The 16,808-nt window shown below is 47.1% G+C and overlaps 1 protein-coding gene across 1 annotated transcript in view; it reads right to left on the bottom strand.

The window, feature by feature from the left end:
• Positions 1–16,808, bottom strand: part of LOC144145134 (trehalose transporter 1-like protein) — a 43,675-nt gene that overhangs the window by 3,889 nt on the left and 22,978 nt on the right. The window contains exons 2-4 of the mRNA XM_077676642.1: positions 16,245–16,466; positions 9,110–9,313; positions 796–1,095 (exon numbers count right to left, since the gene is read on the bottom strand). Coding sequence (XP_077532768.1) covers positions 796–1,095; positions 9,110–9,313; positions 16,245–16,466 — 726 coding nt within the window. The remainder of the gene's footprint in view (positions 1–795; positions 1,096–9,109; positions 9,314–16,244; positions 16,467–16,808) is intronic.

Raw genomic sequence — 16,808 nt, 5'->3', positions numbered from 1 at the left:
CTATTCCTGATCGCTCTGTACAAAGGAGGCTGAAATAAGAAATTGACAGCGATGCCCATAACCCTTGCAATAAATAACAGTGGCTGAATGCACCTTCAGTTAACCGAGTAGACGTGCAGTCGGTAAGAATAAAGGCCTTCGCATTCCAAGATATGCCAACAACTGCCTCCATTTAGTTATTTGCTGCATCTAAACGGAGAAATGAAATCTCTTTTCTCCCCAAGTAAATAAAACTGAGTCCCCGAGTTTATAAAGTCGTTTATAGGAATAGTGCTACAAGAGCCCATTGTTTATCACACAAGAGTTGTGAAGTCCAAACTTTATGTGGCAGTACGTAAGGGAGGGAAGGAGGGAGGAAAAAACTGACAGGAGGAGGGACGTAGGCAGGGAGGGAGAAAGGGAGGGAGGTACAATCTTCATTACAAAGGGGTGACCAGAAGTCGCAAGAGGTAAGTAGGAAGTGGAGATGTTAATCATGCCCCGCCATTGTAGATTCACACACACAAATTAGAGAGCATAAGGAATGTGCGAGAGGGGAAGTGGCCGGGGCCGGGAACCACCAGACCCACCCCTGGGTATTTTCCAGGTGACCAGAGGTGTCTGGCGCGCATAAATGGCGCACGTAATCTCACGCACTTAGACACAGCTACGAATAAATATAGGCTTACTCTATGCCGGCGAGCACTTCTAGTAAACAACGTTTAACGGTCGATCAGGTGTCGGGGAACCTGCATCTGAATGCAAGTCCCACTCCATCTCTCACCCAACGATAGACGTTCCTCCGGGGCACAATACCTGGCCGACCTGGCGCAGTTTCAGCACGGCCTCGATGGACAAGTTCGCAGTCTCGGGCATCAGCGTGTACGCCAGGGCCCCTCCAGCGGCAGTCAAGCCGCCGTGCACCCAAAGCGTCAGAGCGACGAGCTTTGCTGATGACACCTCGGCCAGCAAAGTGGCAGTTGCGAACACGCCGGTCCAGTTGAGAGCGCACACGGTGCCCATCTCGAGGCCGCTTCCACGGAGGGGCGTCAACTCGGCAGCCAGCATCCACGGCACGGGACCGAGGCCTGCGGAGTAGCCGGCCACGAAGATAGCCTACAAGGTGGGAAATATTGAAGCGACAGCTCTACTACGACGTACAAGTCACCTTCAGACGCCGGTGGGCCAGCTGCGCCTGTCTTTCTTATCGCTTCGCTCGCTTGGAGCCTCACCCCCTCACCCCTGCTGTACGACGTGACTAGACGAGGGTGAAAAGGGTGCTTCGCCTGCGATTTACTTATCAAAGCCGGCTGGGCCGTCTGTGATAACGTTTCAACAAAAGCGAACCACAGGACTGAGCAAGGGTTTAACTGCTGGTTTGCAGCCGTTTGATCCCGCAGTCCTGCCAAAGACGGCATGTTGGCTGGTCTATCTACGCGTGCTGTTCAGGGTAAGCAAAATGATTCATTCAGTCATCCAGTAAGCCTGAAACATCTCAATCAAAGGGAAACTGTCACGGAACACTGTGTGCATATTCTTTGCTCTCCCTCATGATAACTATAGGTATAGTGTTTTTAAACCAGAGGCATTCTAAAAATATTTCTCCGTTTACAAGTGTCGCTAAAAAAACAGTATTTTGTCTAATTGGCCTCTCGGCCCGACGACGAATATCTCGTAAATCTCTTTTTCATAAAATGCTTTATACAAACATAGGTTTAAAAGAAGTTCTTTTCACTTGCCCTAGCTACCTATCAGTTCGCATAGAACATCATTTATTAGCGGGCATGCTACAATATACATTTTTTCACTGCAGGCTTTCCGACCGCGCGGACGGCACCTCCGATGCCGGCCTCGTCCTCATGCCGGGCAGGGGACATGCTGTTATCATGCAGTGACATTACATTCCGTTATCGTTTATACCGGGCCAGCTACCACCCGCGAACAAATCCCACCGTAAGCGACATTCGGTAGTCTGGCTACTTTTACAGACCCACTCTTATCCAAACCCACATGTGTATTGGTATTGTTAGCCAGGGCGGTACTCCCCCGAGTGTCATACATGTCAGGAACGAGCGGACCAAGCACACACGTCATGCCAATGTCCGCAGGCGATATCAAATGGCTACAAAATAACTAATAGTGAGCAGTTGGAGACCGTGTTGCTCAGCTCTTGCCCGGAGTAATAACTCATGCCTGTCCTGCTGGGTGAGGACGCTACCAGAGCCCGAGGGTTCACGGCCGACGACAGCCCGCTTCGCAGTGGGTAAACTCAAAAAAAGTTATTCTTCCTCTCTCTCTCTCTGCGCCCAGAAGTGGCAGACTCTGCAACCCCCTTTCTACCAGTCTTCGCAATCACAGGTCATTCTACGTAATGGTGAGATCCTACTACTTGATTCCATATTCTGATTATGTTTTCCGTTTGTCTATTACTTGATCACCAGTGTTCGTTTCTTATTTCTTTTCGTATTTGTATAACCCGTCCTATTGCAACGGGGCACAGTTGTAGACCAGCACCAAATTACAGCACGGTAACGTGGTTATGACTGAAAAATAGGTGGAGTGTATCCATTTGTTTGGATCCAATTTAGGGCATGAGCCCAGACTTAATTAGGAATTCTCCGTTATTGTTGGGTTTAACGCGCCGACGCAACGCAGGTGATGAGGCGCGGCGTAGTTGAGGGCTCCGGAACTATTTTAAAGCAAAGCTTTCTACCTCTACCCCCCAAGGGTTCTTTCGCGACCGTTGGTGTCACCAGAAAACTCCACCGAACAAATAAAAGAATTTACTGGCACCGCCGGGAATCGAACCTGGAACTAATAGACTAACAAAGCGAGAGCCCGTTGTCTTACCGATTTAGCTACGAGCGCACGCGAACACGGGAAGACAAATGGTGTACTCACCAAGCACATCTACGGGGTTACCCCCTGCCTTCTCGTTGAATGCCACGTGAAAGCGTCACACGACCACTCACGCCCGTCTAGCGGCCCTGTGCGCACCTTGCTCATGTGCTAAGAGTTACAAAAATTAAAGGAAGCTCACACCAATCCATGGAATCTCACTTTTAGTACGCCAATGTGCTCCAATCACTCCCAGCCCCAGCATCAAGATCCTGGACCTACATCTCGAGGATAACACCAAGAGTGACGTCTCCTTGTAGTGCCTAAAAAGAGCATTAATCAAATCATACACATGATCAGGCGAGTTGCCACCAAGAAGCGAGGCCTAAAGGCATCCGATATCTTTCGATTAATTGAAGCTTTTGTCCTCTCGAGAGTCACTTACGTCAACCCCCTGTCTTCTTCTCGACGAGGAACACATAGAGATGCATTATATAATGATTATAAATGCGGTTGAGCAGGCCATTGGTTTTGTCATGAGTGCGTCCACACTGAGGCTGCTTAGCACGGGCTCCACAACACGGTGGAAGAGCTGATAGAAGGCCATCTTTCAAACCAGAAGGTCCGACTCAGAACTGCGGTGGGTAACCGCATGCTTCACCAGATTGGCTGGGCAGCACAGAATGTCACTCCGCTTGACGTACTCCCAGACTCTTGGTGACTAAAACTAAAGATGCTCCCTTTGCTTAGAAATATGAACCCCTCACATGACGAGGGTCACCGAAAAGCACGGGCTCAAGCGCTAAACACCACCCTCGGTGGGGCTCATGCAGTTATCTACACAGACTTCTCCAAACATCGAGGGCAGCAACACGCCATCATCGTGGCTACCTCCAGAACCAACCTCCTTGCGTGTACCTCGCTTAGGACCCAACAAATGACGGCAGCAGAAGAGGCAGCCATAACCTTGGCTCTCACTCAACCAGGGGTTCGGAGGGTAGTCACCGATTCCCGGCAAGCCTACTGGAAAAACCAGTCGGGTTGGGTGTCCTGACCTGCACTGTGCGTGCTAAAAAACCACTCCCCAAACGGTTCCCTTCAGCTCATCTGGACAGCCCCTCACGCTTCAATCGAGGGCAACAAATACGCCCACCCAACAAGCCTGCGCTTTTACCTCCCGTGCTATGGAGCTGCACGAGGACAGTCACCCGCTTGTCACGTCCAGGGAGATAATCGAGCATTATCGCCTTCTGAGACAGACCGTTCTTTCGCCTTACCCTGACCTTTCCAGAGAACAACAAACTACCCTACGGCTCGTATAATCCGGGCTCCTTCCCACAGCCTACGCGTATTCACTTAATGCACCCGAAAAGCTACGACGCTGAATGTAAATTTTGCTCAGAAGTAGGAACACCCCGCTCCGTAATCGGGGTGTGCGACTTTAGCCCTGAGCACCCTCCTCTCTTTCCGTCAACTACCCATAACAGCAATGGGAGATGCTACTCTCCAGGCCCTCTCTACCTACCCAGCGTCAGCGGGTGGACAGAACACAGGCCGCGCGGACTGCATATGGGCCCCACAGGAGAAGGAATCACTCCCCAGGGCTGCACTCTGGGCCGTTCAGAAATGTGAACAGAAGTATTTCTTCCTCCCCCTTCTCAGCCGCAAGCCTCGTCACCTCCGTCCGCGGCGCAGAGACGGAGAAATCAGATCGTCCAACACCGGGTTGGAGCTTGCTTTGATTTTTAAAAAAAAAGTTTCCACTCTTGTGCTACACCAATACAACTCAACTAAACACCGTTCATGCATCATGCATTGAGTTAACTTTACCGAGAAGATCTCCTTGAAGTAATAAATGGTGTGGTTAAGTGCATTTCACATCTCTCTGGTTTTACTATTTGTAGAGCGATGTGAGTGATTTTAAGTGACGTCGCATGAGTAATCGTTATGGGTGCCGTTTACAGCTTTGCTTTCCAACCACATTCACGGGGTGGATTGGCGCGATTTTTTTAGCACCTGGGGATCTTTAACGTGCGCCGAAATCTCGTACACACTGGCGTTTTTCTTTTCGCCTCACTCAGAAAAGCGGCCGCCGCGGCCGGGAATCGAGCCCGCGACCTCGTGCTCAGCAGAGCAACGCCTTAGCCACTGAGCCACCGCGGCGGGTGGGAATACTCTGTGGGGGACTATGATTGATTGACTGTGGGGCTTAACGCGCCGAATCTACACCTGGGCCGTGCAGTGCGCCGTAGTAGACAGCTTCGGATTATTTTGACCACCTTGGAATATTTAATGTGCGCCAAAATCCCGACACCCGGCCGTTTTCGATTTTCGGCTCTACCAGAAAAGCGGCCACCGCGGCATGGGTTGATCGTCGCTGATCAGTGGCCGATATCGTTGTACTGCGTTGGGTTGAGCCGCACAACACCTTACACACTGAACCACCGTGGCGGGTTGCGGGAAGACTTGGTAGAATCTCTTTCCCCAATACAGGAGGGTGGCGTCAGTTTCTAACTTCTTGACATTGGTTAGCATGGTGGTGGCGAAGATCGTTAGTGGTGCTTCGTAAAAGTTTCCTGACCAAAACAAACGCTGTGCCTATTAAAATATTACAGTCTAGAAAGTGGTTAATTGGAGGATTGATGACATGCTTCTCGAAATTGTCGGTAGACATGGAGACAGTATTTAACACCTGCTACGTTGATGAGAGTGACCTTGCCAATTTTTCAGTAATGTCAAAGGTTGCCGGTTAAGAATGACGGTGTACGCATCAAACGCATGAATTGGGAAGTTTTGCGATAATCGTTCGCACGTTGGAATTATTTTTCCTATGCGGCCTGAGAACTGTTTCGCATCTTGGATTCGAACTGAAATGCTATCTGGGAAAACAATTAGGAGCCATTTAACCGTGTCTAGGTAGATAACCAGCGAAGCTGTACAAACATACACATCACGTGCATGGTTGCACAATGTACAGGTCCGTGCAGAAGTAAACGGAGCACGGGATCCGGGGCCGAATTGCACCGCGGCACCGCCCAGTAACGTCAACGGGAAGCAACGGGCGGCCTTCACGGAATGCCTGCGCATTGCACACGCCACCATATCTGATAATGTCTATAGCAGTAAAGGCGGCTTCCGGAGACTTGGTACATCGCAGAATAGTTGAAAAGAACATGTTTATGCATTAAGAGGCAGATCTAAAAAATTGAGTGAGACCTTTTCCTATTCGTTCAGTTTCTGAGCCGCCGCTTCTGAAACATGGCAGGAAATGACACTTTGTGAGTAAACGTGCTTGTGTGTTTAGGTTAAAGATTTTCCAGGTCTCATGCACGAAAGGGGACACAAATTATCTTCGAACACTGTAAGACAATTTCAAGGTTTGTTGTTCATGGCCTGACAATTACGTTTATCACAGCAGACAGGTAAAGTATTTATGTAATAGCCCAACTGAACTCTTCACCAAAAAAATATAAACAAATTCAAGCGGATTTTAGTGGACTTGCACTTATGTTTTGCTTGTCAACAGGTTCAAGGTTCTAGTGCGAACAAGGTTTCAAATGGAAGCGTTTTAACCGCAAGGCATGGAAGTCAGTGCATGAACGGCACTTACATGGGGTGTTATGACACACGGGACGAGCTGTTTAATTTCGCACTGGGGCGGGCTTAGACGACCAGCAAGATTTTTGGTCCCGCGGAGCCTTGATTTTTTTAGAGGGGGAGGGAGTGACAGGGTTGATTGTACGAACGTGCACGAATCATAAGTAATTTCTGCCGCACTTCTGCGCCTGAGGGAAAATTTAGTGTATATGTACAATGGTGAGCTTGCTTATGGTGAAAACGGGAGCGCGTGGCCGCAGTTATTATCAGAGCAGCCTACTGTAGGATGCGCGAAGCAGCACGCATGCGCTGTGCGTGTCGAGCGAGGCTACACTTTCAGCGCGCGCATCACGTCATCGGAGCGGCTGGGCGTCGTCTGCTAACTTCATCTTGCTTGTATCGGCGGAGCATTCGGCCGCTTTATAAATAATAGGGAACTGGAGTCCGCAAGAAAAATGTTTCCGATTGAGCGGTTATTCGCTCATTAACTTGAATGCAATATTCGGTTCGTTACATCGCAACTCGCCGGCTTGCTTCGAACAGAATATATAAAAAGATGACGGGGATTTTATCAGCACTTGATTTTTTGTCATTGCCCCTGAAACCGAAGGAACACATGCGCACAATGTGTGTCAGGAATAAATTCATAGCTTGAAATTTTGCTCAGGCCCTACCACCTCGATTCAATTTGCGGTGGAAAATCACCTTTGTGATTTTTGTTAGGCAGGTTCATACGAGGGTCCTGGATTCGAGGTTCAAAGAGCGACACCATTAGCAGACGACGCCCAACATAGCAGAAAACGAACAGACGCTCCGATAACGCGATGCGCTCGCTGAAAGTAAATTCTTCCTCGATCCACACAGCGCATGCGTGATGCTTCGCGGAGCCTACGGTAGGCTGCTCCGATAGTCCCGGTGGTCACGCGCTCCCATGTTCACTCTACGCGAGCTCACCACTGTACGAGCATTGTGTCCGCAAACATCAGTTGAAAGTCAATGCCTGTCTTGCGTGGTTTATCTTTAAAAGTCTACGCCGAAGTTTCGCGCAGGCATGTGTTGCTTAGCGGAGTCATCATTTTCCCCGAAAACATAACGTTTTGCAACTAATTAGGTATCAAATTATCTCGCGGAAAATGCTTTTATGAATGATAAAAAAATGTAACCAACTTACAATCCCACTTTCGGGTTATAAACGCGATCGTAGGTACAAATTTTCCTTCGATTGTAACGCAATGTGGAAATGTAATATTAACATTACTAGAAACCCATTGCTCAACGTGCCTTTAATGTAATGGTCAGCGGGCTCAAGATAAACGATGGTGAATCATCGGCAGCTTCATTGGTTGCGGGTGCCGAAGGTGATTCGCTGGTCGGTAAAGGTGGCGCTAAGAAGTCATAGACGTATCCCAGAGCGAGTAGGCTTCCCGTGCACATCACTACGGAAGAAATGAACATCGTTCGTCGGCCGAGGGAATCCATCACGGTTGAAGCCGGAGCCGCCGCCAGAGACTGCAACGGAAGGATGTTTACAGTGATGTGCTCGGCGCAACTAAGGTCACCTTTATGCAGTGTATACATTTGAATTTCCTGTTTCACTTTCACAATATTAACAGTGGAGCTGTTGTACGTAAATTCACCGCTGCATTAAAAAAATACCAAGAAAATGCGGGGCGCTGGTGAGCGCGGGCCTCGCGGCGACCGCCGAGCGTCCCCGGATCACGCAGTGGCTTTAGCAAAAATAAAAAAAAGGCCCTTCAGCGATGTCCTTAAGCGTTAACGCGCATGTGATGCTTGGCATGAGGAACACGACGATATCGATGCATATTAGGATGACTGCTCTAGCACAGTTCAAAGCAATGACAGAACATTAAAAAACGTTTCGAGATTGTACAAATGCGCGGTGATGTGTCCTTCGTTGGTCACATATAAACAAATCATGCAGGTTCGCTATGGCTCAAGCCTTGCGCGACTTAGTGCAAGCAACGCCAGTTGTGATGGTGGAAGTCTACAATGCTCAGGATGATTCTGCATCTGCCACTCGCAGCGAAGAAGACGACGATCTCTTCGAAGCATACGAGGACGATTACTAGCACCTCAACTATGGAAATGAACAATGATGCTGAAACTTAACTGTGTGTTCGGCAATGCTCACCTACAATTGCTTAGATATTCAATACTTGCGCGTCAGAGCAAGCTACCCAGGGCTTTTTGTGTGTCCTGCAAACATTGGACGAAATTTGGATACACACCGGATGGGAGCTATCAGGCTGTGTACCTAAATGGTGACGTGAGCGAGCACCGAGCGGTGGCTGGTAATATAGCGGACGACGAGCAGCCACGCGAGCCGCTGCCCAAAGCGCTTCTTATCCTTCATAGTCCGCTGTGCCACGTCACATGGCACGTACATAGAGAAGTTAGCAGGTACGTCCACAATTCTTCGTCATATATGTTTCGTGAAATTAACGTCTGGAAGGGTGACAAATAGCACACGTGATATATTCCGTGAACTAAGAAGCTCGGCGCACTGCTCCCGGCGGGAAACATGCCATCATTTCGGGTACGTTTTAAATTTCCATCGTAACAAAAGTTGTCATTCTACCATTAGGTTTTCATCAGCTGCTGAGAAGGGTAGCAAAAACCTTAGGAACAAATACAGCACCGATCGCTTAAAGACAAAAGTCACAGACGCTCGTACTTGCACCACTGAGAGCAGGATGAGGCTGTCCAACGAACTGGCGCCTAGATCCAGCCCCGCTAAGTTGGTCGTGGTGGAAAGGATCATAGTGTTCACGCCGCTGAGCTGCTGCACCACCATCACCAGCAGAGCCACCAAGTAGTGAGGGATGGGTGTCCTGCACCTTGGGAAGGTGGCCTCGATCGCCTTGAACTCCACTTCGGCCTGAGGGAGCAGATAGTACCAGGCAGTTGTTTCGCCACACGACCATTTCTGAGCCCTCATGGTTGGCCCCATCAACGGGATTACACAATTTCAGAACATTTATTAGTCTCTTTCCAGGCAGCTTTGCGGCCTACAATGTTTTGTCACTTCAGTTTTAACCCATCTTGTTGTTTGTTTGGGTGGATATATTAGTACATTTAAATTACATCAGCATTAAACAGCATGATTGTACGGTCTCTGTGAAACTTCACCGGACGAGCTTGCATACTAAAGTGGATGAACTTACAGAGACCACAGTACCATTGTCCTTGCACAAGGGAAACCACGCGGACTTGTAGTGCGGGTATTTACGACAGCCGGCGCACGTTACCCATCCCCAGGTGGTGACCCGATGCCCTGCATCATGATTACCGGAGCCCTCCAATATAAGCGTGCCTCAAAGCCAAGACGTAACGTAAATCGGGAACCGCGATACCCCTCCCCGAATATAAAATAAAGGTCCCGCATACCGGCATCACGAGATGTTTGGGTGTGTTATCTGTTATATGGGAGAGTGCTTTTCTCATATGGAGGTACGATGTTAGCAGAAGAATAATCCCTCCAGGCTACTGAGTATAGAAGACCACCCCGTCACCATAACGCTAGAAACCATGCTAGGTTTGTACACGCTACCAACTGTTTCCCGAATTTTAAACCCGCCTTCTTGTAAAAGATTCTTTTGAGCATTCTAGCATATAAACGATGTTGGATGAAGTGCACGTAAAAGTGGAATTGATTGATTGATTGTGGGGTTTAACGCGCCGACGCAACGCAGGCGATGAGGCGCGCCGTAGTGGAGGGCTCCGGATTAATTTTGACCACCTGGGGATCTTATCGTGCGCCGAAATCTCGTACACACGGGCGTTTTTGCTTTTCGCCTCCATCAGAAAAGCGGCCGCCGCGGCCGGGAAACGAACCCGCGACCTCGTGCTCAGCAGCGCAACGCCTTAGCCACTGAGCCACCGCGGCGGGTGTAAAAGTGGAATTAATCTTGACAACGTGTTTGCTGGCGGTGCTTTTTACAATGCCGTCTGTTTGCAGGTACTTGCAAGTCTTGCATCTAGGATGGATAAAGGTGGTTATGACTGGTTCTTGTAAAGGACCTGTTTTAGCACGCACTAAAATATCTTTTGTATTACTATTTCTCCTGTAGGTGACCCTAGTGCTTCCGGAAACGTCTATTTAAGCGGGTAGTTACTGGCTAAAATTGTATTCTATTGTATTGTATTTTATGCTATTGTATTGTATTTATTGTTCCATTTGGCAGTACGGTGCAGAAATGATGGCGAGGCAAAGCAAAAGGAGGTACACCCTCTTGACTAGGCTTCACCCCGCTTAAGCAGCAACAGAAGCAGTTGTGGTGCACAAAGAAGATACAATATGAAAATTGTTTTCAGAGATATGAAGCAATGAGAAAAAGACACATTTAACTTCAATACCCGTAGTGTAACGTAATATATAGCAATCATTTCATACTAAGTATTGATAACAGCACACATAAGCTCAGGTAACATAGGGAAATACAAGGAATGGGGTAGTATTTCCGGAGGATATTGTTTACGTTAGGAAGCGCGTTTCAGATTTCCGTTATTAGGGCAGGCGGCCTGGCGCTTTCATTTTGCCGCTGTTGGTTGAGCACCACGTCCATTTTGTGAGATTAAATGCAGGTTGTTACGCCTGATCGAGCGAGCTTTTGGGGTGGTTTCTGTTTATATGGGTGCACGAGTTTGTCTAGATGCTTTACATATTCACCGTCATCCCTGCATACTCTCCAAATTCTGGTGGCTCGTCCTACAAAGATCCCTTGTTTGCAGTGTCTCGAGTGATGGTTTTATAGTCGAGATACTGCTGCCTGTCCGTTGGTTTTCTGAAAAGTGTGGTTTTAAGTTTACCGTTGTCTAGAATGACAGGAGTATCCAGGAAGTTCAGTTGTTTTTCAGAATGCTGGCATGAGAATTTAATAACGGGATCTGCAGAATTGAGGCGAGATATAAACGTCCTAGAGTCGCGCGTCCATGTTCCCAAATCATGAAGATGTCGTCTATGTAACAGAAGTAAACCTGAGGTTTATGCGGAAAAGAGCTTAATAGGGTGGCTTCAAGTTGCCCCATGAAAATATTGGCATAGGTCGGCGCGAAAGAAGTAACAATGCTGGTTCCGAAACCTTGTAAGAAGTCAGACGAGTCAAATTCAAAATAATCGAGAGTTGAAACTACTTTTGACAACGTTATGTACACTTCTGGCGCATGTCGGTGCGGGTTCTCTAATAAAGCTTTTGAAATAGCTTTGACTCCTTCGAGGAGAGGGATATCTGTGTACAAGGCGGCAACGTCAAGAGTAACTAGCAGGGTGTCCCTGTGTAAGCTCCCACCCTTATTTATCTCTTCTATTATGCGAAGGAAATGGGCGGTGTCCTGAACGAATGAATGAAGAATAGCCCGAATGTCGGATAGGTAATGATTCAGAAACAGAGATAATTTTTCGGTTGGGGTATTGTTATTCGAAACTATGGGTCTGCCGGGAATGCCGGCAGTAAACAATAACTCTGCGGGGACTTTGTGGACTTTTGGGAGGAGGTAAAAACGTCTTGCCTGCTTATTATTCGGTTTCATGAAGTTTAAGTAAGTGGTCGTTATTATTATCTAGATCGCAGACATGTGAGGCTCTGAAGGATTGTTAGGTTGTACTCCTGGCTCGGATCGTTAACTGAGGGCTTGTAGTGGCAAGGGTTGTTGATCTGCCTACAAGCTTCATCTTTGTATTATCCCATAGGTAAAACAACTACGCTACCACCTTTGTCGGCTGGCTTTATGACTATGTCGGTTCTGACTGATAGGCCTTTCAGGGTAACTTCTTCCGACGGAGTTAGGTTCTTGCGCTTGTTTGATTGCTGCGTTGTTGTCAATATTTCTCTTGATACTGACTTTAAGGGCAGATTTAATTCCGCAGATTTATCTACATCTATTGCACAAGTGCTAGGTGGGTGGAGGGCGTGCTCGTTAATGTCAGGTGGGTCCTGTTTTTCCGAAAAAAAAACTTTTAGTCTCGTTCTCCGAGAAAATTCAGTAAGATCTTTCTGTAACTCGTATTCATTCACGCGGTTATTTGTGGGAGAGAAACTTAGACCTCGTTCTAAGATACTTTTTTGTCTGCCATTAATGTTACGGAAATGTCTATGACATTACTGGTACAGGTATCGAGGGAGCTCGTTTCTACAATTTGATTATTGGCTGAGGGAGGAGGTTCTACTAAATTAATTTCTGTGTCGAGGGGCACGTTACATGACCTAATGCTCCTTAGTCCGGATTATCGATAATCTGATGTTCTACGATGCAAGCGGTATTTCGCGAGGGAAGATTATCACGTTGAAACTTAACCACTTGCTTATTGCAAAATCGTTTTCCTTGCTATTTATAAAAAAATATTATGATCTGCTTTCTTCTGCTCAGCGGAATAGCTTCAATATGGTCATTGAAGTGGCTCAGTTGGCTGGTACAACGATCTCTAAGAATTTCTAGGAGGGAAAGCGAAGCATTATTCAGAATACCTTGCCACCTGGCAGCTAGTTCAGGAGGGAGCACACCAAGGGAACAACTAACTTTTAGGCGGAGGCCTTTGGGGATCTTTTTGCTTTGGAGATACGAGGAGTATGTTTGAAGGCGAAATCTGTAGTTGGTTTGTTTTCCGGGGAGTTTTAGAGCTTTAAGAAAAGAGCTGGTTTTAAGGGTTGGGGCATCCGGTCTACTCGGTGGTAGTCATTCGCATTTGTTTCGAGAAGACCTCTGGGGTGACAACTTTCTGCTTGGAGTCTGTTGTTTGGGGGGGCTGCTAGGGGTAAAATCCCCATCGACGACTGTTTGGGTGTTTGTTTGCGTTCTAGTGTGCGTTCGGGTCTGCGTGAACAGTGAGCGGGGTGCCTTTAGTGTGTCTGGTTGTTGTTCGCTTGCGTGCTGTACAGCGGGTGTTGCGGCCACGCCTAAGGTTTGTGTGCTCGCGGCACATGTGCTACTCTTAGTTGGATGTGATAATTCGCTAATGTTGGAGGTGTTGGGTTGGTTTTGTTGTTCTGGGCTGGCCGCGGACGGGAGCCTGACAGGTATAGTGAGAAGCGTCACCTTAAATGTGTTATTCAGTCTCTACTTAATGTTTTCGGAAATTAGTTGGACGCCTCGAAAGCTATGGTGTAGACCGTCCTTGGCCAGGTGTCCTTGAGAGTCGTGGTGAATGCTTGCGTGGTGAATGAGTTCAGTGTTTTTTGTAGTGTGCCAAGTACACGAGAAACTCGTTAAGCTTAGCTGTCCTTTGTAAGTGAGCTATAAGTCTGCGCGTCTGTGGTATGTCTGGCTTGAGTTTGGTTTGGATCCTGGGAAGTATTGTTGTGGTGGTTATCTTTGCGTTAGGCCTGTTGGTGTGAACGTCGTGAACAAGAGGAGTTGTTATGGCCACGAAACTGCTTTCAGCGGTGTTGCTCTTTAGGTCGTTAGTGCCGAAGTGAAGAATGAAGTGAGTGATATATATAGTAAAGAGGCTATAGCCGACGCCTGGGTAGACGGATGGAGACGGGTTTATTCACGGTCGACATGTGCACACGCAAAGACGCGAAGACGTAGAGCAGGGTTCAGCGAGTTCACACGCCAAGCGTCCTTCTGCTTTTTCTTTTTACCCTGATGCACTGCATACCCGCATGAGCGGATAGCGCAGCGTTATGTGCACTTTCTCTGAGGCGTCCTCTCATTCTTTCCGCTACAGTGAGTATATATATATATATATATATATATATATATATATATATATATATATATATATATATATATATATATATATATATATATATATATATATATATATATATATAGCGAATCAGCTCGATGCAATAAGACAGAAAATAAGATTTGGCAGTCTGTCAAGAAAACCCCGGACAGCAAAGGGGAGGTTGTGGTGGGTGATAGCAACAGATGAATTTTTTGAGTCAGAAAGAAAGTGGTGAAAAAATTCCCGTCGGATGGGATCCAAACCCACGACCTCCAGAATAATGGTCTGGTGCGCCAGACACAGGATCGCACCACACCGGTATTCTGGAGGTCGTGGGTTCGGATCCCACCCGGCAGGCATTTTTTCACCATTTTCTGACTGAAAAAATTCTTCGTCTGTTTCTATGACCCACCACAACCTCCCCTTTGCTTTCCAAAGCAAAGTTTTCTTGACTGCCAACCCTTATTTTCATATAAAGCTTATTTAGCACAGGCAAGGCATGTCTATGCGGGTTGTTGGAAAGAAACAGCAGCGGTTCCACAGCGGTGAGCTTAATTTGAGAAGCTTTCATGCTCGCCACAAAATGTTTATTTTTCGGGCAAAAATGCACATTCGGTGAGAACCCAAAACCTTCAGATTACAACATTCATTAAATCTACCGACATAGAAAATATACCAAGCTAATGAAGACTGCACTGTCGCTCCTATCGCTCATTGTTGATCACAAAAAATAACACTTTTCTGCGTTTACACTATACTTGTATTTCCATTAAAACGCGAGCATAAGTCGCGCCACCTTTCCGAGGCAAGCTTGGCGTACTTCGACTGGGTGCTACCAGTAACACGAAACATCACCACGCTCACTTTGTTATGGACCTCTCTTGCCGCGTTTGTCTATGCCGACGAGGGTCCAAGAGGCGTATTGGGTACCTACCCCAGACACTCCTACCATCCCACCCGCCCTCCCTGACGACTCAACCACCCTCACAGGCCAGCACTGATGCAGACAGCAAGAGTGCTCTCGCACAGGCCTCAAATGAAGCACGTCTTTCTTTCTCTCTCTCTCTCTCTCTCTCTCTATACTTGTAAACGTACAAAATGAAGAGGCATGATTCAATGTGCACTTTACAGAAAGAAGAGGCAGAGCTATAATGCTAGCGTACGCTAGGGCTACCCCGCGACCCCGCGACCCCGCTACACCGCTACCCTGAAAACATAACAAGGAGCAAGGTAACGCTGCAGAGATTGTAATTGGTAAGTAACCTGCTTTCCTGGTGTAGACACAGCAGAAAGATGCGTGACAAAATCTTCGAATGGGCCTTGAGCATATCACCACCCGTCTGTGACTCCTGCGACCCTTAATCATTGCAAAAGCCTCCGATATCGGATATATTACTCTCAACGAAAAATACCAGACATCGAATGTATAGCGCTCAATCGAAAGAATGCGGCTTCTGTGGTTGGCAAGATAACTTTTAAAATAACAAACCGCTATGGAGCTGGCGGAAAACACAAAACTCGTCCTTCATCCTCAGAAATGAGAGGTGACAAGTAGCAATCACATGACAATTGTAAGTCATGGCAAGGGAAATGACGGGTGACAAACCTGCAAAAACATTCTTACGTATAGGCTCGCGAAAGGATGAATTAGTCATCGATAAAAAAAGGTGAAAATAAAAATGAAATCAAACCAAACCAATTTTTATTTTTTATTTCCAGATAAAACTGGGCGGTTTCCGGGGTAAACGCTGCTGCATAAGCAGCTTGACGGAGCCCAACAAACCACTAGAAGGCTCAGCGACAAGCATAATCACAAAAATACAAGTTTATACTTGAACATCGCAAAATAGCATTGCAAGAATAAAACAGAAAATGTTTACACACTTTCGAAAATTCACAATACTTCACAAACGCACACAAAAAACTGACAAGATAAGAATACCATTTCCTGGAGGTCATTAAAACATAATTGCCAAAATATGTATACAACAAATCTCAAATTAAGGGAGCAGAAGTAATCAAAAGCAATCATACTACAAATCTGAAAAAAATATGGTCGAAATTGTTTGTGTGAGAATTTGGCTATGCTTTGATATTTGGTGAAAATGATTCCTGGCACTGCTGTGCCGCCAAAGAATACCTGTGCCTTGCGGGGACGCACGCGAATCAGCGACAGGACAGCGAGTTTCTTCTTGTTCTTCTGCAGGAGCCAACGAGGCGACTCGACGATGAGTGAGGTGAGAAAGAGCATGAGAAGAGGAGGCAGACTGCAGCACCACGCCAGCCAGCCCCAGTCCAGAAACCTCCCAAACACGTAGGAATACAGGATTCCAAGGGTGATCATCAGCTGGTGCAGCGCAACCTGCGCAGAAGCAGGTGACATCCTCAGGGGTAATGACGAAGCGATAACCATAAAATGAAGTAAAAATATGCGAGCCAATCCACCCTGTGAAGGTGGTTGAAAATCAAAGCTGTAAACGACACCAACAACGATTACCCAAGCCACGTAATTTGAATTCACATACGTGGCACTGCACAGAGTGAAACCAGTGACAAGTGAAATTCACTTATCCACACCCTTTATTACTTCAAAAAGACATTCTTTGCTAAGGTTCCATCAATGCATGATTCATGAGCGGTGGTTGGTCGAGTTTTATTGGTGAAGCACATGATTGGAAACTCTTGTTTTGTAAAATTAACGGAA

Source organism: Haemaphysalis longicornis, unplaced genomic scaffold (genome assembly GCF_048455015.1).
Source record: "Haemaphysalis longicornis isolate Haplotype H1 unplaced genomic scaffold, Haemaphysalis longicornis Haplotype H1 scaffold_7, whole genome shotgun sequence".
Classification (NCBI taxonomy): Eukaryota; Metazoa; Arthropoda; class Arachnida; order Ixodida; family Ixodidae; genus Haemaphysalis; species Haemaphysalis longicornis.
This window is presented reverse-complemented; position numbering and strand designations above follow the sequence as displayed.